The sequence below is a fragment of the Paralichthys olivaceus genome, chromosome 3 (genome assembly GCF_024713975.1).
Source record: "Paralichthys olivaceus isolate ysfri-2021 chromosome 3, ASM2471397v2, whole genome shotgun sequence".
In the NCBI taxonomy this organism is placed as follows: domain Eukaryota; kingdom Metazoa; phylum Chordata; class Actinopteri; order Pleuronectiformes; family Paralichthyidae; genus Paralichthys; species Paralichthys olivaceus.
The window spans coordinates 16,448,290-16,472,681 of NC_091095.1; the positions used below are offsets into that span (position 1 = coordinate 16,448,290).

At 39.4% G+C, this 24,392-nt stretch overlaps 2 protein-coding genes across 3 annotated transcripts in view; both read left to right on the plus strand.

The window, feature by feature from the left end:
- Window positions 1–957: 957 nt before the first annotated feature.
- Window positions 958–8,887, plus strand: fkbp8 (FKBP prolyl isomerase 8). 2 transcript variants are annotated; one of them, XM_020081401.2, is made up of 9 exons: window positions 958–1,139; window positions 1,639–1,904; window positions 2,572–2,741; window positions 2,865–2,953; window positions 3,178–3,398; window positions 3,656–3,828; window positions 3,915–3,992; window positions 6,418–6,558; window positions 7,386–8,887. In XM_020081401.2, the coding sequence occupies exons 2-9, from the start codon at window positions 1,649–1,651 to the stop codon at window positions 7,470–7,472; spliced, it is 1,215 nt and encodes a 404-aa protein (XP_019936960.1). In that variant the 5' UTR covers window positions 958–1,139; window positions 1,639–1,648; the 3' UTR covers window positions 7,473–8,887. The 2 variants fall into 2 exon arrangements, with proteins under 2 accessions (XP_019936960.1, XP_019936961.1); XM_020081402.2 differs by having other exon boundaries at window positions 1,058–1,417.
- A 988-nt stretch (window positions 8,888–9,875) lies between these two features.
- The window catches only part of ell (elongation factor RNA polymerase II), a 32,869-nt gene continuing 18,352 nt past the window's right edge, over window positions 9,876–24,392 (plus strand). Inside the window, exons 1-2 of the mRNA XM_069522214.1 lie at window positions 9,876–10,145; window positions 22,036–22,080. Coding sequence (XP_069378315.1) covers window positions 10,011–10,145; window positions 22,036–22,080 — 180 coding nt within the window. The 5' untranslated portion in view covers window positions 9,876–10,010. The remainder of the gene's footprint in view (window positions 10,146–22,035; window positions 22,081–24,392) is intronic.

Consider the following 24,392-nt stretch of genomic DNA (forward strand, 5'->3'; position numbering starts at 1 on the left):
GACACAGGGGTTTACCATGAAATGACCCGCTGTAGCTACATGCCTGGAAAGTCATGGTTTAAATTTATATTTAAATTCAACTTTAATGCAGACACAAATGTCCATATCTATAAAAAGTAAAAAAAACAAACAACATATTAGTACAACCATAGCAGCCCGCAAATCTAATTAGACTATTGTTAAGACACATAAAGGAATTTGTTCTGGCCTATCCAGAAACTTCTATCTCCTCCATACTCAGCATTGGACCTACCTGAGCACACACTTTTCAAAAAAGATAAATTATTAATCTTTGATTAAGGCTGGCTGAGACTTGTGTCTACCAGTTCTAGTTTGGGTTTAACCCTCTGTCACCAATGAAGAATTTGCACATGGATTTTCACATCTCCAGAGAACTCGTCTGTTCATGATAATGTCCTGTTGTTTACATTCAGGAGCGAAATCAACAGTGTCCTAGCATTAAAACGTTTTTTTAAATATTTACCACAGCTCGTTATTTGGCTCAGTTCTACATGTAGGTGCTTTTAAATCATCTTAAGAATCATACAATTTTATCATGTTATCATAAATCATCATTCGGGAGGAACACTAATAATATAAATAACCAACTTTATTTATATAGCACACAGAAACACACAAACAATAAAAGCTATTTAATGATCACATCACATTAAAGAACAATGTTACAACTTAATAATAATGATAATTATAATAATAATCATCACAATAATCATAATAATAATACCTTACATTTCAATAGTGTATAATACACAACCTCTCCACAATAATATATATTATAATTTCCCAAATAAACTAGGATTCGCCACCAACCCTGTTTGGATAGAGTTAATATTTGAACTAATGTTTGCTGACTGTGAAGTGAATGTGTGCTTGTTTACGACACATCAGGTGAAAAGGTCACACAGAGGAACAGGAGCTCAAGGTTAACCGGAAGTAGTTTATTGTGGTGAGGTCGACACCGCGCCAACGAAGTCAGTTTGACGTCGGTATGATTAAAACACACAGTCACATACGGTCTCGTGTTAGCGCCAACATCAGACTGACTTCACCGCTGTGAGCTGGAGGGGAGACTGCACGGGACCAAAACAAGCCTCCGCATAAACAACTCGTGTCCGAAGGTAACCTTCACTTTACGGTCATCATTGAGGACTGCGTCGCGTGGGGCTGACTCAGTCTGTCTGACGTCGCTTTGCTCAGTCGTTCATTGCTAAAATAAAAAGGAGAAGAAGCACTTTACGGTCTCTAACACTAGCTAGCCGGACACACAGCTAATGCTAACGTTAGCAGCCTGTTAGCCGCCTGAGGAGGTAGCAGCACTTTAACTTGACAGAAACTTCTGGAAGCGCGAGGTTAGCTTGGCTCCCGTCTCTCCTGTCGCAGCAGAAACACTGACCAGGCGAGTTGTGGTTTTAATCATAAACTGTGTTAAATGATTTCAGTTGACTCAGCTCTGTGTGGTTTTCGGATGACTTAGATTCTGCGTTAGCATGTTGATAAGCTCAGTGATATGATGTAACATAGCAGGGGTGAGAAGTCAAACTACTGTTAACTACGCTCGTGATTATTGTTGTCTTCCGGTTTTGCTCTATAATAAAAGTTGCTCACCTTCTCTCTCAGAGTTCTGCTCATGGGTGACAAAGAGGAGACGATGGACGTCTCTGAGAACCATGACAGTTCACCAGCAGCGAAGAACGGACGAACCTCGTTGCTAGACAGCGGGGAGGACTTTGAAGTGTTGGACGAAGAAGACATCGACGACGACCCCCCTCCTCTGGAAGATGCTGGAGGAGGGAAGGGGAAAAGCACAGATGGGTCTGACAAGAGAAATGAAGACACAGATTCGGATCCCCCAGGCCAAGTCGATGAATGGATGGATGTTCTAGGTGTGTTATAAAAAACATCTTAGAAAAATGCACCTCAGTACACTCTTGTGCAAAGTGTCTCAGAAGGAATGGAGTCAATATTGATGATGGAATTTTAGCCTGATTAGATTCACACATTTTCACCATCTGTAACAAATGTCCTGAGCTTGATGCACTTGCAGGCTACTGACATACAGGTGTTCCACAGTCACTCGTGCTGTAGATGTTATGATTGAGATCAATCTGTCCAATGATTGACTGATGAGCCAAAGAACAGACAAAACAAGTACAAATGTTGATTAAGAGATTCCATAAAATAGATTTTTTAAAGTTATAGAAAATATTTAAAAAACTATGAAAGGTATAGTAAATAGAGGAAATGAAAGACCATGAAATTGGATTAAAAAGTATACAAATATGATAAAAATGTAATGAAATTAAAAACATATATTCAATAGAACAATGTCTTAAAACCAAACTAAATCAAAAGCCAGGCAGTAGAGATAGGATTTTAAATTTGCATTTAAATATTTCAACACTTCCAGTTTTTCTCCTGTCCTCAGGTAGAATGTCTTCCAGAGGCTTAAAGTATGAATGCTTAAAAGCTGCCTCACCATAGGTTCTTGTCTCTTAGAATATCTCATACCAGAGGACCTGGGAAACTTAACGGATCAATATCTCTTCCTAGGTAATGACCAGCTGAAGAAAAAAGTCCTGGAGGCAGGGGAAGGAAGAGACAGTCGGCCACAGAAAGGACAGAATGTCAAGATTAATCTGAAGACCTCCCTGAAGGATGGGACACTGGTAGAGGAGCAGTCTGACGTAGCTTTCACTTTGGGAGACGGTGATGTCTTCCAGGTAAACACTTACTTTTTTTGCAAATAGTATAGTAGAGTATGTAAGAGTGGTTTTACCTTTTCATCTAGGTTATGCATAAAGTACATATTGGTTTCTTACTGCAGTGAGATTTTTTTCTTTCAGGCTCTGGATCTCACGGTGCAGCTCATGGAAATGGGAGAGAAGGCGCTCATCCATACAGATGCAAAATATGCATATGGCACCCGGGGGAGGTTAGCACTGTGTTTTAATGTAATCTTGGCTTTAAGGGTTTAATATGCACAAAACGTTCACACAAAAACTGTATTTTCCAAATCTACTTTGCTTTTAACTAATAATATATGGAAATGTACCTTTAAGTAACATAACTTTACTTACAGGCTCTGTTCTTGACTTCCTTGTGAGTTATCCAGTCGATGTAATCTCCCTCTGAAACTGTGTTTATTTCGCTTGCCAGTCTCGAACCCAAGGTCCCTCCCAATGCTGAGCTGTGCCTAGAAGTGGAACTGCTGGAGGCTACGGATGCTCCTGACCTGGAGCTGCTGCCCCCTACAGAAAAGATTGCCCTTGCCAGCCATAAGAGAGAGAGGGGCAACGTTCATTATCAGCGCGGGGACTACGCCTTTGCTGTCAACTCGTACAGCATTGCCCTGCAGATAACAGAGTCTAGTTCCAAAGGTGAGCAGGTCAAGGAATCATGAGTCACTGATATGTTAATTACAGTGTATGTCTTTTTAAATACTTTGCATTGGGATTATTGCTTTAGTACCTCACCAGTGGGAAATGATAGGCAGAGAACATCCCAATGATTTAACACATTATTAATCATTTTAATTTTGCACTGATAAGCTTTATACTCACAAGCTTCTGTTTGTCTGTGGCCCTTTTTAAAAACCTGTCTTTATCTTATTTTGACCCGGGTGCTTCTGTTGCAGTTGACATTACTCCTGAGGAGGAGGACGAGTTGATGGATGTGAAAGTTAAGTGTTTAAACAACATGGCGGCCTCTCAGCTTAAACTGGACCACTATGACGCAGCACTTAAATCTTGTGTCTCAGCTCTGGCCCATCAGCCGGAGAACATAAAAGCACTTTTCCGCATGGGCAAGGTACACGTTCCTCTTCTGTTACTCTCCCTTCTGTTGGTCTCTGGTAGATGGTTTTATTGACTTTTACATGTGTGTTTTCCCTCAAGGTATTGGCCTTGCAAGGTGAATACACAGAAGCCATTCAAACTTTGAGGAAGGCGCTGAAGTTGGAACCAAGCAACAAGGTACTTTTCTACCTCTTCACATCAAGTTTTGGTAAAACAGGTCTTTTTGTCTAGAAGCTGCAGTTTATTGTTACGACCAGTAGATGGTGCCATGAGGTCAAATATCTCACCACTCTTTGTATTGCAAGGTCAGGTGGAGTGCTGATTCATCATTTCAGAGGATCTGTTTTCATGTTGTTGCTGTAAATAGGTTTGCCCTGCAGCTCAGCCATATCTAATGCTGAGTCTCTGTGCCTGTTCTCCTGCTTATAGAGTTGGGTATATGCAGTTCTTTGGCAGAATTTGACAAACTCAGCTGAGTGCGTGGGCTTCTTAGATTAGCTGTAAGCTGCAGCAGCATGGCGTTCATGCCCAGAATCCTCCACTTCAGTCCCACACCAATCTGTCAAACCGCACATGGCTTGCCCACCACATTTCATCCAGCACACGCAGTACAAATACATACTGCATTATTAAGATTTTTAATACTGCATCTTTGTTCGATAGCTGAATTGTTGGCCCGTGTGTAGTTGGGAATCTTTTGCATACCTATACAAGTCTTTGTTTACAGAATGTGACCAAGTTCTTTTTCTAATGTGATTGCAAAGACCATCTACTTATCTGACGTCCTCTGACCAGCTACAATTGCGTAATGATGTGAATATATTTATACACTCTCAGTGTTGAACATTCATTGATTTATTTGCAACAATCGCCACAAAATCAACACTGACATCAGCATTTTTTATTTTCCATATTTTTACAGTAATAAAATTCACACACACACAAATGTACTGACAACAGGCCTGTCTGTCAATAACATAATTTGGTCTTTCCAAACAGAAATGACATACTCAGGCTGTGGGGTAGAGCGTTCGTACTCCAACCAGAAGGTTGGCAGCTAAATGTACTAAGAGCTGATACCACCTGGTGGCAGATGTTACCACCAGGTCTCAACAGGGCCTATGTTTACATCTTTCCCAACACATTACTAATTTGGATCTAAGGTTGTTGTTTTAAAGGTTCACTGTGTAGAATTTAGTGGTGAATTTACATGTTACAGCTGAATAGCCCTCACCTTACCCTTCCCTTCCAAACATAAAAAACCTGTAGTAGCCTTCAATTTTTATGAAAACTCAAAAGGTATTTAGTTTGTCCAGTCTGGACAACTGTAAAAAAAAAAAAGGTGACCTCTGTAGAGAACAGCCCCTCCCGATGAAAATATAAAGTATTTAAATATCATGTGGCAATTCTAGGGTAAAGAAAAAACCATTGTACACTTTAGATGAAACACACTAGTGACAATGTTGCTAGGATTATTTTATGTTCAAATTCGGCCAATAGATCCCTTTCACCTAAATCTTACACACTGGACCTTTAAAGTTAAAAAAACAGGCTTGTCTCTTTGTGCTGAAATAATGAAAAGACTCTGTGAGGAACTGCACGTTCTAACAGCAAGAACAGTGGGTGTGCTTCAGTGACGATACAAGAACTCTCCCTTTATAATCAAAGAGGCGGTCTTAAACTGTCACAGGAGTCTTGGAGTGACAAGATGACACTATCTCTCTCTCTTCCTCCATCACTGACAGACATGCTCGCCCTCTATCTTCAGCTCCGATGGAGACTTATTTTATCTGTTGTTTCTTCACTGTTTGATATGGCGTGCAGAGTCGACAGTTCCAGTATAGACAGACTCAGACTGTCTCAGAACAGAGGATGTTAGGATGGGATGTCAAAATGTTTGTTCAGCTGACTTTATTCCAGCCCTGAGGACACAAGTTAATGTGGTGTCATTTTTTGTAATTTTGGTGGGTAGGGTAGCTGATTGCATAATATGCCAACTCACCAAGGGTTTCCTGCTCGAACACTGTGCTGTAAATGCATCTCTTACTCTCAGCAGTAGATGGGAACGGACGAATCCTCAGGGTACAGACTTGTACAGACATTCACACCGACTTCCTCCCTCAAATATGAAACAACTTTGGGTTCAACATTATAGTAAATTGTATGTAATGGTGCTTCATCAGTTTTTCTGAAGCACATTTCCAAAGCACAAATATTTTAGTTGTCTCTAAATGAGTTGTTTGCCTAGTCACTCAACAGCTTAACAGCAGTGAGGTGACTCAGATCCAGGAAATTTGTTACAACAGTAACTGAACCCATGGAATAATGTGTGAAGACTTGGGCTACATGGCAGGCTGAGTTTGTCATGCAAACCTGTGATTTCCTGCAAGACGACAAAAAAGGACAACATAAACATTTTTTTCAGAAGCTATTGATCCATCCGTCAAGGTCCTATTCCTTTTGAAAAGCCTTGTGATGTAGTCTTTGGTTGTTGTACAGTAGCAGGATGTTATTTTCTTCATGTTGGGATGTTTGGGTTGTTCGGGTGGAGTGTGTATTTGTGTATTGGAAGTATTTCCCATCATTTCTCTCTCCTGTTTAGACGATTCATGCAGAGCTCTCCAAGCTGGTGAAGAAGAACTCAGAGCAGAGAGGAGCAGAGCAGGCCATGTATAAGAAGATGCTGGGTAACCCCACTAGTAGCAACAGCGGCACACAGAAACACCGGGCCAAGTCTTCATGGGTGAGACATTCAGTTATTCCTTGAGAAAACACATTTTAAAGTGAAAACATTTTCTGCATTTGAATCTGTGGCCATCGTCACATGATACTCATCCACTGTCACGTATGTTCTGTTGCAGTGATATGTATATATTTAAATGAAGCTTTGTGTGCTAATAAAGAGGCCATCAGTAATGAATATTTCAAGTTAGATGAATAACTTCAGGGTTTTCCACTTGTGCAAAATGGTAGCCTTGTTTGTGTGTGTTCTTTTGAGGGTGTTCTCTATTGTTAAATAAGTCATTGCAGTTTTATTATGTTAGAATTCTTTCTGTGTTCATTGTAAAATCACTGAATAACGCAGTTTCTCGTTAAGTCAGTGTTTCACTTGGGCGTACTCCGGACGTTGTGATCCTGCTGCTAACATTAGCTCATCTAGGATTCCTTTAGTGTTCATCATTCAGAAGATTTTTACCAGTAGCCGACTTATCCTCTCCAAAACAAACCGACCCTGTGATTAAATTCTGAAAAAACACAGAAAAGCAGTTAAAGTTTAAAAATCAACTTTCACTCAAATGTCAGGAGGGGCTGTTCTCTGCTTGTTTCTATGAAATCATAAGATCTGTATGTCTGATGACTGAAATCCCTCATTCGGTTAAAGGTAATAAAAAAGTGGCAGTGACACAACTAAAACAATAAGAAAGTAGTTGGCTGGAAATGTTTTAATGTCTGAACATCCGACTGACAGCCAGCACTTACTTGCACTTTTCACTGTAGCTTGATTCAATATATCATTGTTCTAAGTACTTAACATGTACTCTATATTCTTTCGTTCCTTTATTTCCCTAGGGTCTCAGCTGGAAGTGGCTATTTGGTGCCACTGCGGTAGCCATCGGGGGTGTAGCGCTATCCGTGGTCATAGCTGCTAGAAATTGAACCACGCCTGTAGTGATCGTCTGACCCCTGCAATGTGAGAACCCATACACAGAAGCACATCTGGCAGTGCCTTCTTACCTTTGCTCAAAGGGGGTGGAAATGTCTGTCGGGTCAGTCACCTCTTCACTGTCACTCTCTGCTATGTTTGAGAAGTTTAACGCTATATATAAATAATTAAACATCAATGTTTGCATATGGGAAATGTTATTTCCAATCGTATGGATGTTCATGCATATCAGTCACATTGCCAGACATTGGGTTTTTTTCAGTTGTTGCCATTGTTGTTGTCTTTGGTAGTTGATGTTGGAAATTGAAATATAGTTTATCGTAGATCCCAGATAGAAGATATTTATAAAATATTTTTCCCAGTAAAGTTATGTTATAGTTTTACAGTATCAGATAACGCTTAACATTCAAGGGGGAACACATTTCACGTTGTTTTAATTGTGGTACAAAGTTTTATGTCAACTTGGTGTATTGCAGATTGTCTGTTTGAGGTTCACACACTGGAAGATACTTTGCTTGTTTGTTACTCTTATATGACTCCATTCATACAGTGACCAGAGAAATCAAGACAAACTTACAACTGTCCTACAAAAATGCACTACCTTACTTGAGGCTTTCGTTCATTGTTGACACCATTTCTTTAGTTGTTAGCGTGTTGAGTTTGAACGTGGTGTTATTTGGCTGAGGAGAAGTGTGTTAGACTTGTCTTCAGAAAAACCTCAATGCAGTTACATGGTAAATGGTCGGTATTTATATGGAGCTTTTCTAGTCTTGATGACCACTTAAAGCGTTAAGTGGCTTCAAAATGCACCATGGAACTGAATCATCAACATCTATCTGATTATAATCCAATGCTTTTATACTCTCAGTCCCTCATGTATAAGTACTTTAAAGTGTCAGCTAATGTAGATATACTGTACTGAATGTTCAACATTCCTAAATGAGTCATTTCATGTTGAGGTTTAGCTTTTACCTTTAAAACAGGCAGATAATGGTATGTGAAGTTTCTCTGTATTATGACTGTGAATAATACTGAAGGATAGTTTATTTTTATTATCCAATTCCAGATTGAATTTTTCATGATTAAGACCAAATGCTGAAAGATGACCCCTCAAGTACCATGTTTATTTCCCTCTTTATCCTCTTACATTTTTCTGCATTTCTCTGTGAGTTTAAATTATAATCTTTTGATTGTTTATTTATTACACTGTTTTTGCTATTTGCTTTCATACATTTAGTAAATGTGATTCCACCAAATCTGTGGCTTCTTCAATGTACAGTCAGTTCTACAGAGCCAAAAGTTGCTTAAAACTTGACGATAAACAATGTGATGATGATAAAGTCCCTTGCATTCCCTGCATTTGTTAATTTTATATTTATCTCAATAAAAAGATGTTTCTGTTCTCAAACTGTGTTTTCCTTTTTGTGTCATTTTATAATTTCTGATTCTTTATTAGGAGAGGCTAACAAGCAGCAAAACATTTTACAAATGTGTGGTCGATCAATTATGCATTACACCTCTTCACTGTGTTTGCAAAATGCAAAAGCACTATATCGAAAGACCGGTAAGATAAAAATGAATTGATCCTCTTCTGGGGAATGTCAAAAATTGACAGGAATACAATTAAAATAGAAACAGAAACAGAACCTAATATAAATAAGATAAAAACCGGAATACTCAATGAAGATAGAAATACTATATACAAGGCTGTTTTTCTAAATGTGCAATATAGAGATAAAAGCTGTAATTGTGCAATTAGTCCACTTGTTTTGCAATTTGTGCAGATGTATATTTGACTTTTGTTATTCTGCTAATGATGAAAATTACATTGTGATAATTACTGATATATTTGTATTGCCCCACAAGGAGTGGTAATGTCTGTATGAGTCACACACACATCCTCTTTTATAACCCTGCATATTCATGTGTTCAGTAAATGTGTTCAAACAATCATTTGGTTATGAGGACATTATGATAAAACAAGTCCTTGACATGTCTCGGTTAATCAGTGTTTACAGTTACCCACTTGTGTTTGTTTACACTCGGACATTCCCGAGTTTTATGGATATTCCCGAACTGTGTTTTTTTCCAGACATTGACGTATCACTGACGTAATGTGATGACCTGACGTTTCCTCCTTCCTCCGCATTTCTGATGAGCAACGTTTTTTTTTCCCAAATGACTTGAGACACGTATGATCTGACCTGCGTTAATAACTAAAACACACATTCACATGATTCCAATAGAGATACGAAGACATCAGAAACCAATGGACTCACGTGTTGTCTGAAATGTGTTGTGAGATCATAAAAAGTCGATGAGTTACAGCGCTGGAATAAAGACATGTGAATGAGTGAGATACTGAGAGGATGTTTTCTAAGTATTGATGATAAAAGTGTGTCTAACGTGTGTGTGTACGGGGCCACATCATTGGCGCTGGGCTGCTCCGTCATGAATATTCAGTGAGGAGCGACGGGACTTCTCGGTTTACAACAGAGCGCGTCCGTGCGCGTGGTGGGAACGGTAGCAAGATGGCGGCGCTGAAGGAGGAGCAGTGCTACGGACTGTCCTGTGGAAGAGTGAGCAACGGCAGCAATGTCTCCGTCTTCCACGTTAAACTCACTGACAGCGCGCTGAGGGCCTTCGAGGGCTACCAGAGCGGCAAGGTAAGCGGGCTGTCCCCGGCACCGCGGCGCCCCGGTTCTGCGTGTAGAGGTCTGTCCGGGCGGAGGACTCGGTGACAGGCAGAGCGAGGTCAGTCAGTCCCCCCACCCCCCCACGGCTCTCGGGCTGCCTCCCTGCCCGCTGCGGCTACCGTCATTCCGCCGTACCCACCCGCAGCAGGCTGGGGGAGCTATGGCGTGGTTGACCGTCTACTTTATCCGCCAGCAGCTCTCCTCTGGCCGGGTGACTTGTTGGATGTTAGGTGGCTGTTTCGCGTAGCTACACCCAGACTCGCTCGCTCCGCACCGACTCGGTCATTTAATAAGCACCGGATCCTGCGCTCCACTTCTTATTTCACTGTGTTACTGCGTTTGTTTGAGTTGTTCCAACAGTTTGAACTCGTTACTTGACTTACGTGAATGTCTGTGATTATTTCTAAAGGAAACATGGAACAACTTGTGTTGTGGGGACAGATGTTTCCAGAAAGTTTAAAGCTGTCAAAGAACCAGGCAGACCTTGCTAGCTAAAGTAGCCTCACATAGAGGTAACTAAAGATCTGAGCCACCCCCACTACCTCATTAAAGGTACATGTCTGTAGTCCGGTCTTTAATTCAAGCCCAGCCTGATGACAACGTGGTGAATAATTCGGTAAAGTACCCAGTATTATTCATCTGAAACATGGCCATGTCTCCCAGCCCCCTCCCTGCCCCTGAGGGCTCATATTCACCTCACAGCTTTACAACTGCTGCAAACTTATTTATCTGGAGATCCAACTAATTAACTACCTCAAATCCAAAACCTGCTCTCTGTTCTGTTGCTGCTCCTGCTGGTGGTTGCTTGGCTTCTTGTGCAGAGAGCTTGTAGGTCTGATGATGGCCATCTAACATTTCAGCTTCTATAAATATTTGACAGGGAAAACCTGGCAAGCCATGCAGGAGGAAAGGGCCTTATCCCCAGCTTCAGTGGCTGTGCTCAACTGCAACCAATAAACCAGAACAATAAAAGCGTGACAGGTAACTGTGGAGCTACGTCACACGGACGAAATTGTCAATAAAGGGCGACCCTTCAACTCTTTAAGCTGTTGTCATTCTAGCTACAGTTAGTTGGCAAATAACCGAATGTCATTTACAAAGGGCCTTTGTAGTTTAGAGATTTAGAGTGTTCTGATGTTTGGACGATGGCACGTATGGCATCATTCTGAATTGTTGCACGATTATAAAAAGAAAAAGGTGATTATTATTGATTTACTTATTTTGCTAAAACACAGATCATACAACCTGAGAGATTTGTGCTGCTACATCCAGCTAGCATTGTTTATGATTCAGGATAGCTTCAACACCAAACTCAGACATGTGTGAAAAATCATATAGCGACAGATGGATTTCTGTCAATGTGTTATCATTTAGAGTCATTATAATTCTGAGCAGGAACTTTTTCATAAGGAGGCAGGACTATACACGCAAACCTCTCAAGCATCTTGGCCTGTACAGAGTTGATATTGGCACTTGGACTCCCCTTGAGGGGTAGATTGCTGCCCCACCCACAGCGCCATTGTTTCCTTTCCACAAAGTCGCATTAAACGCACATCCTTATGAAATCTAATTTTCAACATATGCTAACGTATGATCGCTGCATTACAAACAGGAAATGTTGCTTGTTGGCTCATACACGTATGACCAAGGATGCGAGATCATGCAATAGAATCAAGATGCACCTTTAAGAACGTGGGTCTTAAAGAGATGCAGACTCGCTACCTGCTCTAGTCGTATTGCACTCTGAATACATATTCTGCTACATTTCCCCTCTTATTCAAGTTAAAGCCCTTATTCACTATTAGATACGATCTTAGATGTTGAGTAATTTAATGCATGCATGGAATAGAGGTGAGTTTTACTGTGAGTGTTTAGAGCATTAAATTGATAAGAAGCATTTTGAGAATCCTGCACCTCAACTGTTCAAATCACATTTTGGCCTTGTGTGGCGAGGGGGTGGGGTGTTACTGTGGTTAAAACTTTGGGAGATCTGTTATCAAATCTTATGGTTCTTTTTTTTTTTGTTTATTATATCCACTGAGACAGAAATGGTACTGATATAATAACAATACAGGCTTTTTTTTTTTTTTTAACAGACACACATTAGGGCCAAGCAGGCATCAACACAACATGATCACAACAGTTAACAGCTTTAGTTGTGACCCAGTCACAGTAGCTTCACACACTGACAGATGATGAGTATACATCATACCACCCATCTGACACAGTTAGCATGTGGAGGTGTGCCACATGTCTAAATTAATTGCATGTGCTCATGCATTACATTATGGGAGCACACACCCAGAAATGTCCTTAGTCAGCCGCACTCAGAGCCGTGCAAAGTTAAAGGTTAAAATTGAAACAAGGGTTAAATGAGAGGTGAGCAGTGCAAATATATTGAGCAACACAGTGACACGGAGCACATCTGTACTAAAGTAGATTGACAAAAGATGTTGTTATACTTGCATAAAAAACTAAAGTATCTGTAGGAGATCTTTATAAACTTTGAGCTACGTCTGTTTTCTCATTTGGTCATGCTATATATGAAAAATCTTCCCTCTTCTAAACTAAATGCCAAACTTCTTCACCAGAGAGATTCAAGTTATGTGTGATATTCTGTTTTTTTCCAAGTTCAGACCAACTTGGATAAGCTACTAAGTTGACAATCTAGTTTAGTGGTTGGAATGTAATTGATCAATGAAATTAAGGGCTTATTATTAGCCCAGGCACACCACCACCCAAAACTTGAACTTATATTTTCATTGTGGCTCTGGTAACTTTTAGAGGAGCTGAGGCTTCCTAATAATTCAAACACTGGCTGGCACCCAACAATTGGGGTGAGCTGGGAACTCAATAAAGGAAGAGAAAGAGAGCTACAGAATCACACAAGCCTTCAGAAGAAAAGGTTATGGCGTGGTCACAGACGTGATCAGACAAAGCTGGTAATGTGTATGACCCCAGTTTTGCTTGGACAATTATGGTCATTCCCCTTGACCACTTGCGTTCATCGAGGCTGTTCCAGGCCAGTGTGCTGTAGCGCAGCAGCTTTGATAAATTGTAAACTCAAGCTTTCAAAAAATATGCAACATGAACTTTTAAACTCTATTTTTCAACAGACTTACTGTAAAGTCACTACTCTGATTCTTTGGAGATCAAGAAACAAAATGTTCACAGACTTGTTCCAATGTAAGATGACTAAATGATACATGTTGGCCCCACTGCAAATCTGTTTCGGTGAGGCAATGTTAACTAGTTCCAAGAATCTTATTAAAAACTGAGTGATTCTTATTGTGTTTGTGTAGTGGAACAGCAGTCAGCCACTAGCAATAGTTGTGCTTCCTGTATGAGACGTGACTGTCAGCCGGTTCCTCTGTTGGTCGTCTGAGGACAAAGTGAACTGGAGCTACTGCAGTGGGACTAGCAGCCCAGAGACTCATGTTTTCTCTTTTTTTTAACAGGCTGTGACATAAGCAATAGGAAATGAGTAAAGCTACTTGAGCGTCATCAAGCTGAAGGTTATGGGGGGGGGGCAGATAAAAGTTGATAATTATGTCTCTGGATGTTTGTTGTTGTAACACAGAACTGGAAGAGTCATTTGTTCAGAAAATACAATGAGCAAAAACGAACTAAAGTGAACTAAAGTAATAGGCCTGTATTAGCATGGCAGCATTAAATAGTTGACGGCTTAGTAGTCCGGTGTGATTGTTAAAACTTTTTGTTGGCCTTTGTCACAGCTTTTGTCTTGTGGTGAGGTATTGGTTTTAATTCTAATTATAACCTGCATGAATTATTCAGGACATGCATCACAGTTGCGGCACTCATCTTTTTGTGAGCAGTGAATTATGTGTTGCATTTACATTTAATGGAATAAATTATCAGTATGTCAATGAACATAGGGATGCAATACATGACGTCATCTTTAATCCAGTTAATTTTAATAACAAGCTCTTGAAGTAAACCAATATTTAGTTCTTGCTAGTGTAGGTCTTTGTTACATAATGCCAGGGCCAGCAAAACAAGGCAACAATAAATATGTCTTGCCTGTCCAGATCTGTCATTTTACAGTTGCTGAGTGATGAAAGTGGGAAATACATCAGATTTGGTAGTTTTGGTTTCAAATGGCAATTTAGGGAGCAAGACTTGTGTTTAACATAAAGTAGGGATGTCCTGTCTCCATCACCTATGTGGTCTGCTTCTACATAAACTTGGTTTAGACGGGTGTACATCTGACCTTGCCGTGTTATCAGTTCGTCGAGAAACATTCTTTCTGTTTGATTGGAGAAAATGAAAGAGCAGGCTTGTTTCATTTTGGTTTTCACTGTAACATCACCAACTTCAGGCACATTACACGAAACAAGCTTAAATGCAACAATGTCCTTGTCATTCCAACATTATATAGTCAGATATAATGTTTGAGCCGCCTCTCTCTTCTAATATCTAATGCTGTCTCAACTTTCTCCAACTGAATTAATAGTCAGAACTATCCAAAAACTATTTCACACTGCAAACAACCTAAACCATGGTTCAGTGTGATCCGGATTGACATCTTGTCTTTTAGTCCGTTGGTCCAGACTGTTCACACACATTTTGATTTTTGATTAAACTGAAATGTCCAAAGCTCAAGACCAAGCAACTGGGTATTATTGTGTCCTGAGTCTAATGAAATGTATCTTCATTATTGTTTAATGACCTCTGAATGAGATCCACTCAGTTTACACTTTATAAGGTAAATGCCATTGATTTCTGGAATTTATCTGTGTTTATGGGTGAAGCATTGACACCTTCTTAAATCGTATTATTTGAAAGCATCCAGATTTTAATTTAAGAGTTTCAGTTAAATGCCAGAGGTTTACATGTAGATGAGGATCAATACTTAGTCAAGTACTTTCAGTGGCAAGCTATAGGGTACATTAAGGAGGTCAGCTTACAGTGCCTGGCTCCTGTCTACCCCCTGTCTCTACCCCTATGGGAATGATATGGGAAGTCATGGAGACTGGGTGGGGATTATGTTGCTTGACGCTGGTCAGGCTGTGCCAGTGCGATGGTTATTTAAGGAATGCTGACTCCCCAGTTTCAGCAGATCACAGGACGCTGCAAGGGGTGACCATAACCACTAAGGCCAAAATATGACTCCAAATGTCACAGTGTTGCTCTTTCCTGTGGTAGCATTGACACATGTGACCATGTCAAGCTTGTGTCACTGGACACGGAGCAGACTCCTTGACCTACTCTGTCTTTTTCAAGAAATCGGTCAGAGCATAGGCCATGGTTTGATCTTTGGTCTACAAACAAACTTTTTGTGCCTGTGCTAGTTGACCAGTATTGTATCAATATTGTCACTGAAAACAGGGACAAATTGTTCAGTATTTTCTTGCGCTTGTACATATAGCTAATTTTATATATGAGCATTCATCAGTTAAAATGTTTTTTATCACTGGATATTGATTATGAATCAAATCCCAGACATACAGTCTGAATGGCTGCTTCATCAATTTAGAAAACTTGACGGAATCCTATGACCATTGAGATGACCTTTGAGACCATTTGTCATTCTCCTACCAAATGACAGATGGTTGAAACTACTGTTGGCTACATTATTTATTTTAAATCCTTTAGCAATTGAATATTCAGGCAGCACGAGTCATGAGCCAGAGCCACTATTGTTGTGGGAGTCTTCATCTGAAGCCACCGGTAATGCCAGTAATGAAAGCTGACTTCTGTGCTTGGATTATACGCTGCTCTCCGACATGAAAATTTATGTTATAGAAGAAATTTGTAAGCAAGAAATTTTGTATCAACACTTTGAGAAAACATTTTGAGTTAATAGATTTTATGTCAGAAAATGAGACTCCAAAAAAGCTAGCTTTAACATTTATACCAAAATAGTTTACTTCTGGTCGTCACATAGAGATGTATACAAAATGTAAATGGCAGTGCATCAGACAATAACAAATCATGAGCTATGTTGTAATAACCTCAAGTGTTATAGAGAACATAACATCTGTTAAAATCCAGGTAAAAAAACAGTGGCCATGTTTGTTTGTCCAGAGGACCAGAGGGAAATAGCTTTTAGAAGAGCCTGCACTCAAGACTGTAATGAAATTTTAAAGTACGATGGAAATAAGTGAAACTCACTCCAATTTTCTGTTGAATATCTTTTTTTATGATACTTCATTCATGCATTAGCCACATTTGTGCTTTTTTGATTGTGCTGGAGCTGATGGCAACATTCAGTCGTGGCACATCCAAGTGAAACTATGACGTTTTGTCCACACTCTTTGGCTCTCAAACACAGATAATTGTGAAAACAGTGGTCTCAAATTGCATTTTGAATGAAGCTGTTAAAACAACAATGACTTATGCCTTCACAGACATCAGGTGTCATTTAACAGAAATGTTAGTGTAGCCAACAACACCATACAGTGGTTGGCAGACTGTTTATATTGTGAGGGAACTGGGCAAGCACAATAGTGGGATTTTCAATTGATGTCTAACTGCACAGTAGTGCTCTACAGTGCAACTAAATTGCAAAGAATAAAAAGAATTATCATGAACTAACGTTAAACCCAATAAGACCAAATGGAGTGACTGGACAAATAATTGTTTACTGCACCTAACACCCTACAGACATTAAACCGGAAGAATGCAAACATTTTAGAATATTTCAGCAAGTATTTTTTTCAACACAACATAATAATGACTCAGTAGTTTCCCATCAACTTCAATGTGCTATAAACAAAAACACATGGTTTCTGCAGTGCAATATATATGTTATGTCCTGCCTCTGACATGCCCCACCCAGACATCACAAAGAAATGTTTCTGTTTTTGTGAACGCGTCTGACCCCCAGACAATCTCCTGCTGTGTTCTTCATATGTGAAAGGCAAAATGTCTGGACCCAATTTTCCTGACATTTTTCGCAGTTCCTCTCTGAAAACAGTATAAATGTCCTGATCCTCTCCTCACAACCAACAAGTGGTGCAAAACAAAAGAAACTTGTTCTGCCATTTCAAATGTAGCTCAGCAGTCATGAGATGGAAAACACTATAAACTTTAAAGGGTTTCTTTCAAGAAATGAAGAACCAGTTAAAGTAAATACACCAACAAGTAGGTCCAATTAATAAGCCAATGAGCAAACTGTGTCATTTCAAATCGCCTGACACTCCTCTGTCACAGCTATTTTAAAGACTAGACTATTACACCACGTTTCACACACTGTGCACACTCAGTACTGATGCATGCACGCTTAATATTGAGAGTGGGTACACTTGGTACCATCTCACACTTGCACAGTGCGTGCTCTTTCCACTTCTGAAATACTAGACAGGTGGAACATCCCATCAGTGTGACAGCAATGCAACCTAACACCTGACAATTTGGTTGCCACAGCCAATACCCATAGGGATTTGGACATGGCTATTCCTGTATGCATTTACTACAAAACAAAGAAACCCATTGGCATTGCAACATGAGAGTAAGATTAAAGTTACACTGTGTGTGGGGAAATAATTTAACTTAATCTATTAAGCCTTTTCCATGACTTACAGTCGGTTCTTGCACAAATAAACTCCTAATATGTTAAATTCAAACTCACTGACATATAAACTATTGTCACAATATAGCATCTTGCTATTCATTTTGCAGTACTCGTTCTAAACCTGGCACTTTGGAATAGGCTGCGGTGATGCTGGTTTCAGCTTTCTTTCTAAAATTGTGAAAGTGACCTGCAGTAACTGAGCTGTGGCGAGTAAAGACTGGCTGCAGGACTCTGTCCACAGGACACTGAAGCCTCGCCATAGCTGCTGCACAAAGAGCTGTTCACCTGTTTATTCAAAGTTCGGTGTAGCTCGACTCAGTACACAGAACCCCGAACAGAAGAATCAGTTGTCATTGCCATGATCACGCTGTCATTGTGACGTCACTTACATTGATGAAACCCTGCCGCTGCTATGCTCACCTGTTTGTTCAGTTAATTCATATTGAACGTATCACATGTCCAAATCACACCAAATTCAACAGTGTCCTTCCCTAGGCCCTTAACAATACACATGACAAGTGTGAAAGCGATATGACAGTTCTCGATATGTGTTCCACATACAGACAGAGAGGTTTCTTGAATAAGTAGGGAGATGAGTTATTTGAAAGCCATAGGCATGTTCTCTGTAAAGTTTCAAGATGGTCTGTACCCTAACATGTAAATCGTATACCCAATTAAACTGTTGCACTGATTTGAACTGGAGCAAGTTGGCCAGGTATGTTTTTTTTAAACATAATTCACAGTTTACTTGTTCACTCTCCATTCTCTAGAATAATGCATTGGACACCTTTTGGCAAAGCATCAAAACAACTTGGGCAAACTTCCACTGCCGAAGATTGTATAATACAGCCAAGCACCATAATGGATAATAAATGCACCTTTTGGTGAGGTTGTCTACGAGGTAAAGAAGGAACTTTTAGTCTCAAGTTTGGAAACTTGACATAAAACCTTTTGTGTTCGTGACTGTATTATTGATGCAATTTGTTGATTAAATGTGTTGCTGTTATTTGACTGATTTCGGAACATTAAATATATATACTGATCAAAAAAGACTTCCAGATCATGTTAAATTGTCATCACTAGTTGTGCAGCAGTAAAAAACATTTGCACACAAAGTATAGTTAGAGAACTTCAGTTTGTGTATAATGCTGGGCAAAGTACAATAAGAAGACAAGCTTTTATGTTGTAGCAACATTTTCATGAGTTCAGTTTTATCATTAGCTGTGTCTGTCCAGTTGATCCCCATTCTGTCACTGTTTGGCAGTGTGTGAGAACATCCATGGCCTTGTCATCGATCCACGCTCAGGACCCGTACTCTGTCCCTAAGGTTAGCTCTGTGGAACATTCTGGGCCCAGGTCCCAGAAAATAGTGACATGTCAGCAGCCCATTCAAATGAACAGGCTGAGGGTAGCACTATGTTCGCAGCACTGTGATGGGGGAGGGGTACAGGGTGGTTGGAAGTGCTAAAACTGGTGCTGTGTTAAACATTGCAGGGGGAAGCTAGGGAGTGTGGTTCCATGAAAGGTCTGACTTTCCTCGGCAGCTTCTGGCTCAGGACAAACTGAAACTGTTTTTAGTTGCTCTCAAAATATGTATTACTGTGGTTTGCTTCCTTCCTCTGTCATCGATAAAAACACAACTTCACGATCATGAGTGGGTGTGTCAAAAGGTATTGAACATGCTACTACTTCAGAGTTTAAATACATTCTAACAATCCAGCCTTTTTAGCTAAGGTGTTGGGCAATCAATTATTACACCAGACTTGGTGATGACTTAGCTGGCAAGTTGCTGGTGAAACAAGTTTAGCAACACAAAGGATTAGCAAAATGATCTGAAGGTTGCAAAGCTCTGGAAGTCAGGTCTTGGCAGTATTTACACAGCCTTCCGACATATATGACATGAGCACAATCCCTCTGCTCAAATTCAATTTTTCACAGGACAGCAGTACTTAAAGGGAGCAATGCATTGGCATGATGTCACCGTGGTTTTTTTATAACCCAGTGGCCCCAATCACTTAATATGCCAACATATTCCATATGGATATCATTTCAAATGACTGGCTGCTATAAAAATAAATAAGATGCAAGTCTTCTGCTCAATCTAAACAGTGTAATCTGGGTACTATGTTTTGAACAATTGTAAGTGTCTCACACCTGGATTAGATTGATTACTCTAAGGGAATTAATTTATATCAGTTACTGGCTTCATAATTGTGGTAGTGATTCATTAAATAATGTATCACTGGCACATCTTGGGACCTAATGGTTAAAGCACATACCACATAATGGCCGTTTGTAGGGCTGCACCTGTCGATAGTTTTTCGATTAAATACAAACTCATCTGACAAAAATGCACTGCAAGGCATTATTCCACAACTAAAAATAGCCCAGTCTGAATTCCTAATCTGCCTGTTACAGTCACATATCTCTCCAAAAAGTACAATTGCACACATCCTCATGCAGATGTCCCAAACTGAACGCGTTCACTGTGTATGCTCCACAGTTGTTCTGGGGAAATTGTGTCGAAAGCATATACCCACAGAGACAGGTAGTTCCACTCATTTTCATCTGAAGTAAAAAATTACAAAGGGCGATTTGATTCATATCGATACAAATTATCGGGTTACAATTTTTTTCCCATATGGCCCAGCCCTACTCCACATACAATATATTCACCTACTGGAATGGAATGCAGAATCAGGTACGCATGCGTGCAAAGCCAGATCAACAGGCATTCTCACTTTAGTAAGAAGGGAACCACAGGCATGTACATGTGACCAAAACAAGTATGCAACTCTCAGCATACAAAGACAATAGACGGTATGGTCAACCATTAAATCCACTCGATCTGAATTTGTATTTGTATCTGCACCAAATTGCACACACTCCTATGAATTATACTCTGAGAAATCTATTGAATGTAAAGAACAAAAAAACAAAGCACTATCTTGCAATGTTATAGGAAATGAAAAAAATTCCTGGATCCACCCCCTGATAGGGATCCACACCAACATTTTATGGGTTCGTCCCTGGTTCATACCACATCCCACCAAATGTTCAAATATCTGTCCTGTAGTTTTTGTGTAATTGTGCCACTGCCTACTATCAAACAAACAAACAAATGCAGATATCCTGACCTCTTGCTAGAGGTAAAAATCTACTTATATTTTTTGTATGGATTGTAAGGATTGTGTCTGCATGATCCACAATACTATTGGAGCTAATGTAATGAAGAATACTAAGCTCACAAAACTGATTGACTGTAAGTGAATGCTGTGATGTTAAGTGTGTAAATGAAGCCACACAGAAGCTCACCAGTCTTTGTGTGCATGCTTCGTTTCTCAGGGTCAAGATCAGGCAGGAATACAAAGCATGTTGTGTCTTTTAATACGCTCGTCCTGCTTTGAACTTTTTAATCTCAGTCTCTCACTTGATCACATTTGATCCACTAAAGCAGCAGCACTTTAGAAATGACTTGTTTTTTTTTTTTTTATGTCCATGATTGTTAACTTATCGCAGCCACTTAAAAGCTACAATTAATCGATGGTAATGGTTACTCTGCTGCTCAGGTAGACCAGAACTGGAGCACTGTTAATTTCCTTTATTACTATTACTACCATTATTAGTCGATTACCTGGACTGGAAACAACTTTAACATAGTTTTCTTTCACTTACTTACTTTCTGTAGGAGTTTTCTCTTGGGGAACTATAATACTGATGATTGTTTGATTCACCCAATTTCAAATACTGAAACTAAATATTAGAAATTAGAGCTTGACGGATTTATCAGTAGATAAAATCGCCCAATATGAGCCTTTCACAGACATATCGGTATCAGAGTTTATGTTTGCTGGTATCACATTTTACAGAATGCAGAAGAGATGTGCATTTATGTTTCTATTTTACTTTGGAAATTAATGTTAGTTCTATATATTTCTGTTTTCTTTTTTATAATTAAGTTTATGGTTAAACTGTTTCAAGTGTCATTAACATGTCTTTGTCATAAAGGTTTGATAATGACATATTAGGAATCATTGCCAAATTTCTTTATATATATATTTAGATATACAGTATCTATATGGAAACCATTTATTATTAATTTACATTTTAGTACACAAACATGTTAGAAATCTAATATGATGATGCAAAGAAATGTATTCTAGTTTCTTTGTTTTTTTCTTATTGAATGGTTGAAGCTTATTGCATAAGAAGTTTATTACACGAGGGACTGAATATCTATCTGATAATTTGTCTTGATGAAATCTTCTTATGTGTTTACCTTGAAAGTGATTTAACACTGCTGTTATTATCTGTGTTTTATAGGTGCTGTCATCACGACCATTGATCAGATTTAATGGAAATCAAGGGGTAAGACATCTTTCCCTCACCCTCAGTATTGTTTACTTGAATTAAAACATTTTAAAAACATTTTTCATAGGATAACACTGGTGCAAGCTGAAAGCTAGTTATTGTTTTTTCTTCCCACATGACACAGCTATATACAGTATGTTCTAAATTTATTGATGCCTGTGTCTTGCTACTGGCCACAAGATTTAGTTTATTTTGTTTTGGTTCCTAATTGTGGTTGTCTTCGTGGACACTAACTGGTCAAGTTTTAACAAAAATTACTTAAACCATCACCAATATGATGCGCTAGTCGTAATGCAAGGCAAGTATTCAGAGAATAGATGAACAGGATCCAAACAAGAGACATTGCTGCAGTTATTTGAATCTAAAGTTACCCCTACTTGTCACTGCCTGCCTTGCCTCTAAGCTGCAATAGTGGCTAGCACGTGCAATTAATTTGATTAAAATGTTCTTTTATCCTCGAAAGCAAGCTGCTTCTTAATGACAATGACAGTATTCTCTCTTGGATTCCAGTACGCCCTATATGAGCAATTAACTCTCCACATGCAGACAGTAAATGCTCACAAGTATTTTCTGTATAAGCAACCGCTTCATGCTTGGGCAAAACACTGGTGTGCATGTATGAGCCTGCCCAGTCAGACATGCTCATATTTGCTCTTCTGTAATGGCAAGTTTCAGTTTGGCAAAACATCCAGTGGCCTGGTTCATTTCGCGATTTGCCTCATGTTTGGAACATTGTATTGGCTTTCCATCTCTCTTGAAAATGTTGTTATGATAGGCTGTTTGTGGATATGACTGTCACAAGCCACTGTTATATTTACTTCCTCTTACACACACACACACACACACACACACACAGTGTCTGCATGGGTGGGTGTGTCTGTGTGACCCCACACAAAGACGCCCACAGTGACACACAGGTTATCATAGCTCATCAGATGTAATATGAAACGCTCTTGCACAGGTTGGCACCATACTGGGCAATGTGGGTTGAATGTGTTCATACTTCTCCATTTGCAAAGCAAAAGAAGGTCATTTTGTTGTTATCTTGAAGTTCTTCCCCAAAAGGTTTTAGAGTTGCAACAGCAGTATCAGCAGTGACATTAAGAAAGTGTACTCACACGGTCAACCAAAAAACAATTTTGTTTTACCTCCTTGTAAGGGTGATTGTAGTGATAGTGATTGAAAAATTATTATCATAATAATTGTAGTAAATGTGATTAAGTGTGATTAATCAAATTTTATTTGTATATCCAATATTCACAAATCTGTACCTGTCACATATGGCAAATTAACAATAATTATTGCAATATAAATTTCCTCAAAAGCAATACAGCTTGATATATAATATATCTCAATGTGATGCCCTCACATTTTGTAAACACTGGCGAAAGTATATATAGTGTATAACGCATGATTGATCAGATTTGTAATTATCGCCCAGCCCTAGCTAGCCGTGTTGCATAGAGAATCCAGCAAATGTATTCCAAGTTGTCAATACATTTTCTTTCCAAACCTCAAAAATGGTCCACAAGCAGCAGCAGCCGTCTGTTGGTTGATGTGAATGTTATTATGAAGAAAGATATTTGTATGTTCATGCAGCTCACATCTGTGTATTTTTGTCTTTATTTCCACCTTTTACAATGAAAGGTTTCTAGTTTAAGCTGATATCCTAGCCACATCTATGATGATCTCCTTCAGGAGTTCTGATATGCATAATGCTACTACCCTGCCATCAATATATTAGTGTAAAATTGCAGTTCACTGCAGTCCTGCATTCAACCAGTATCTGTGAACATCAGGTCTGCTCTGCAAGTTGATGTGTAAACATCAAGGTCCTTTTGACAGTCATGTTCTATGAATATTGTTCCACATATCTTTCTTTTTAACATGCATTGAAATGTGAGAACTTATGTATACATGAAATACATGCATGTGGTTCATGTGTAGTTACATTTGTCAGCTGCATGATTTAAATGGTAGAACTGATGTTTGTTATCTGATGATTCTAGGCTCCCAGAAGCAAAGTAATTCATTTTATTGATGCAGCAGGCCCACTCTAGAGGAAAAACTGTTGCTGCTGAGATCAGAATGCTAGTCAGAAATGTGAAAGTGGCTAAATTACAGAGCAGATGGCCTGGCTGTCACAATGACATCCCATATTCATTCATTCATTCATATTCATTCATCTGGTAGAGCACTCTGTGAGCTCTGACACACACAAAAGCACCTTTAGAGAGCGAGACATTCAAAGAGAATAAGCAGATGAAATTTGTGAGGTGTTTTTCCAGTCAGGTTCAGATTCAGAATAT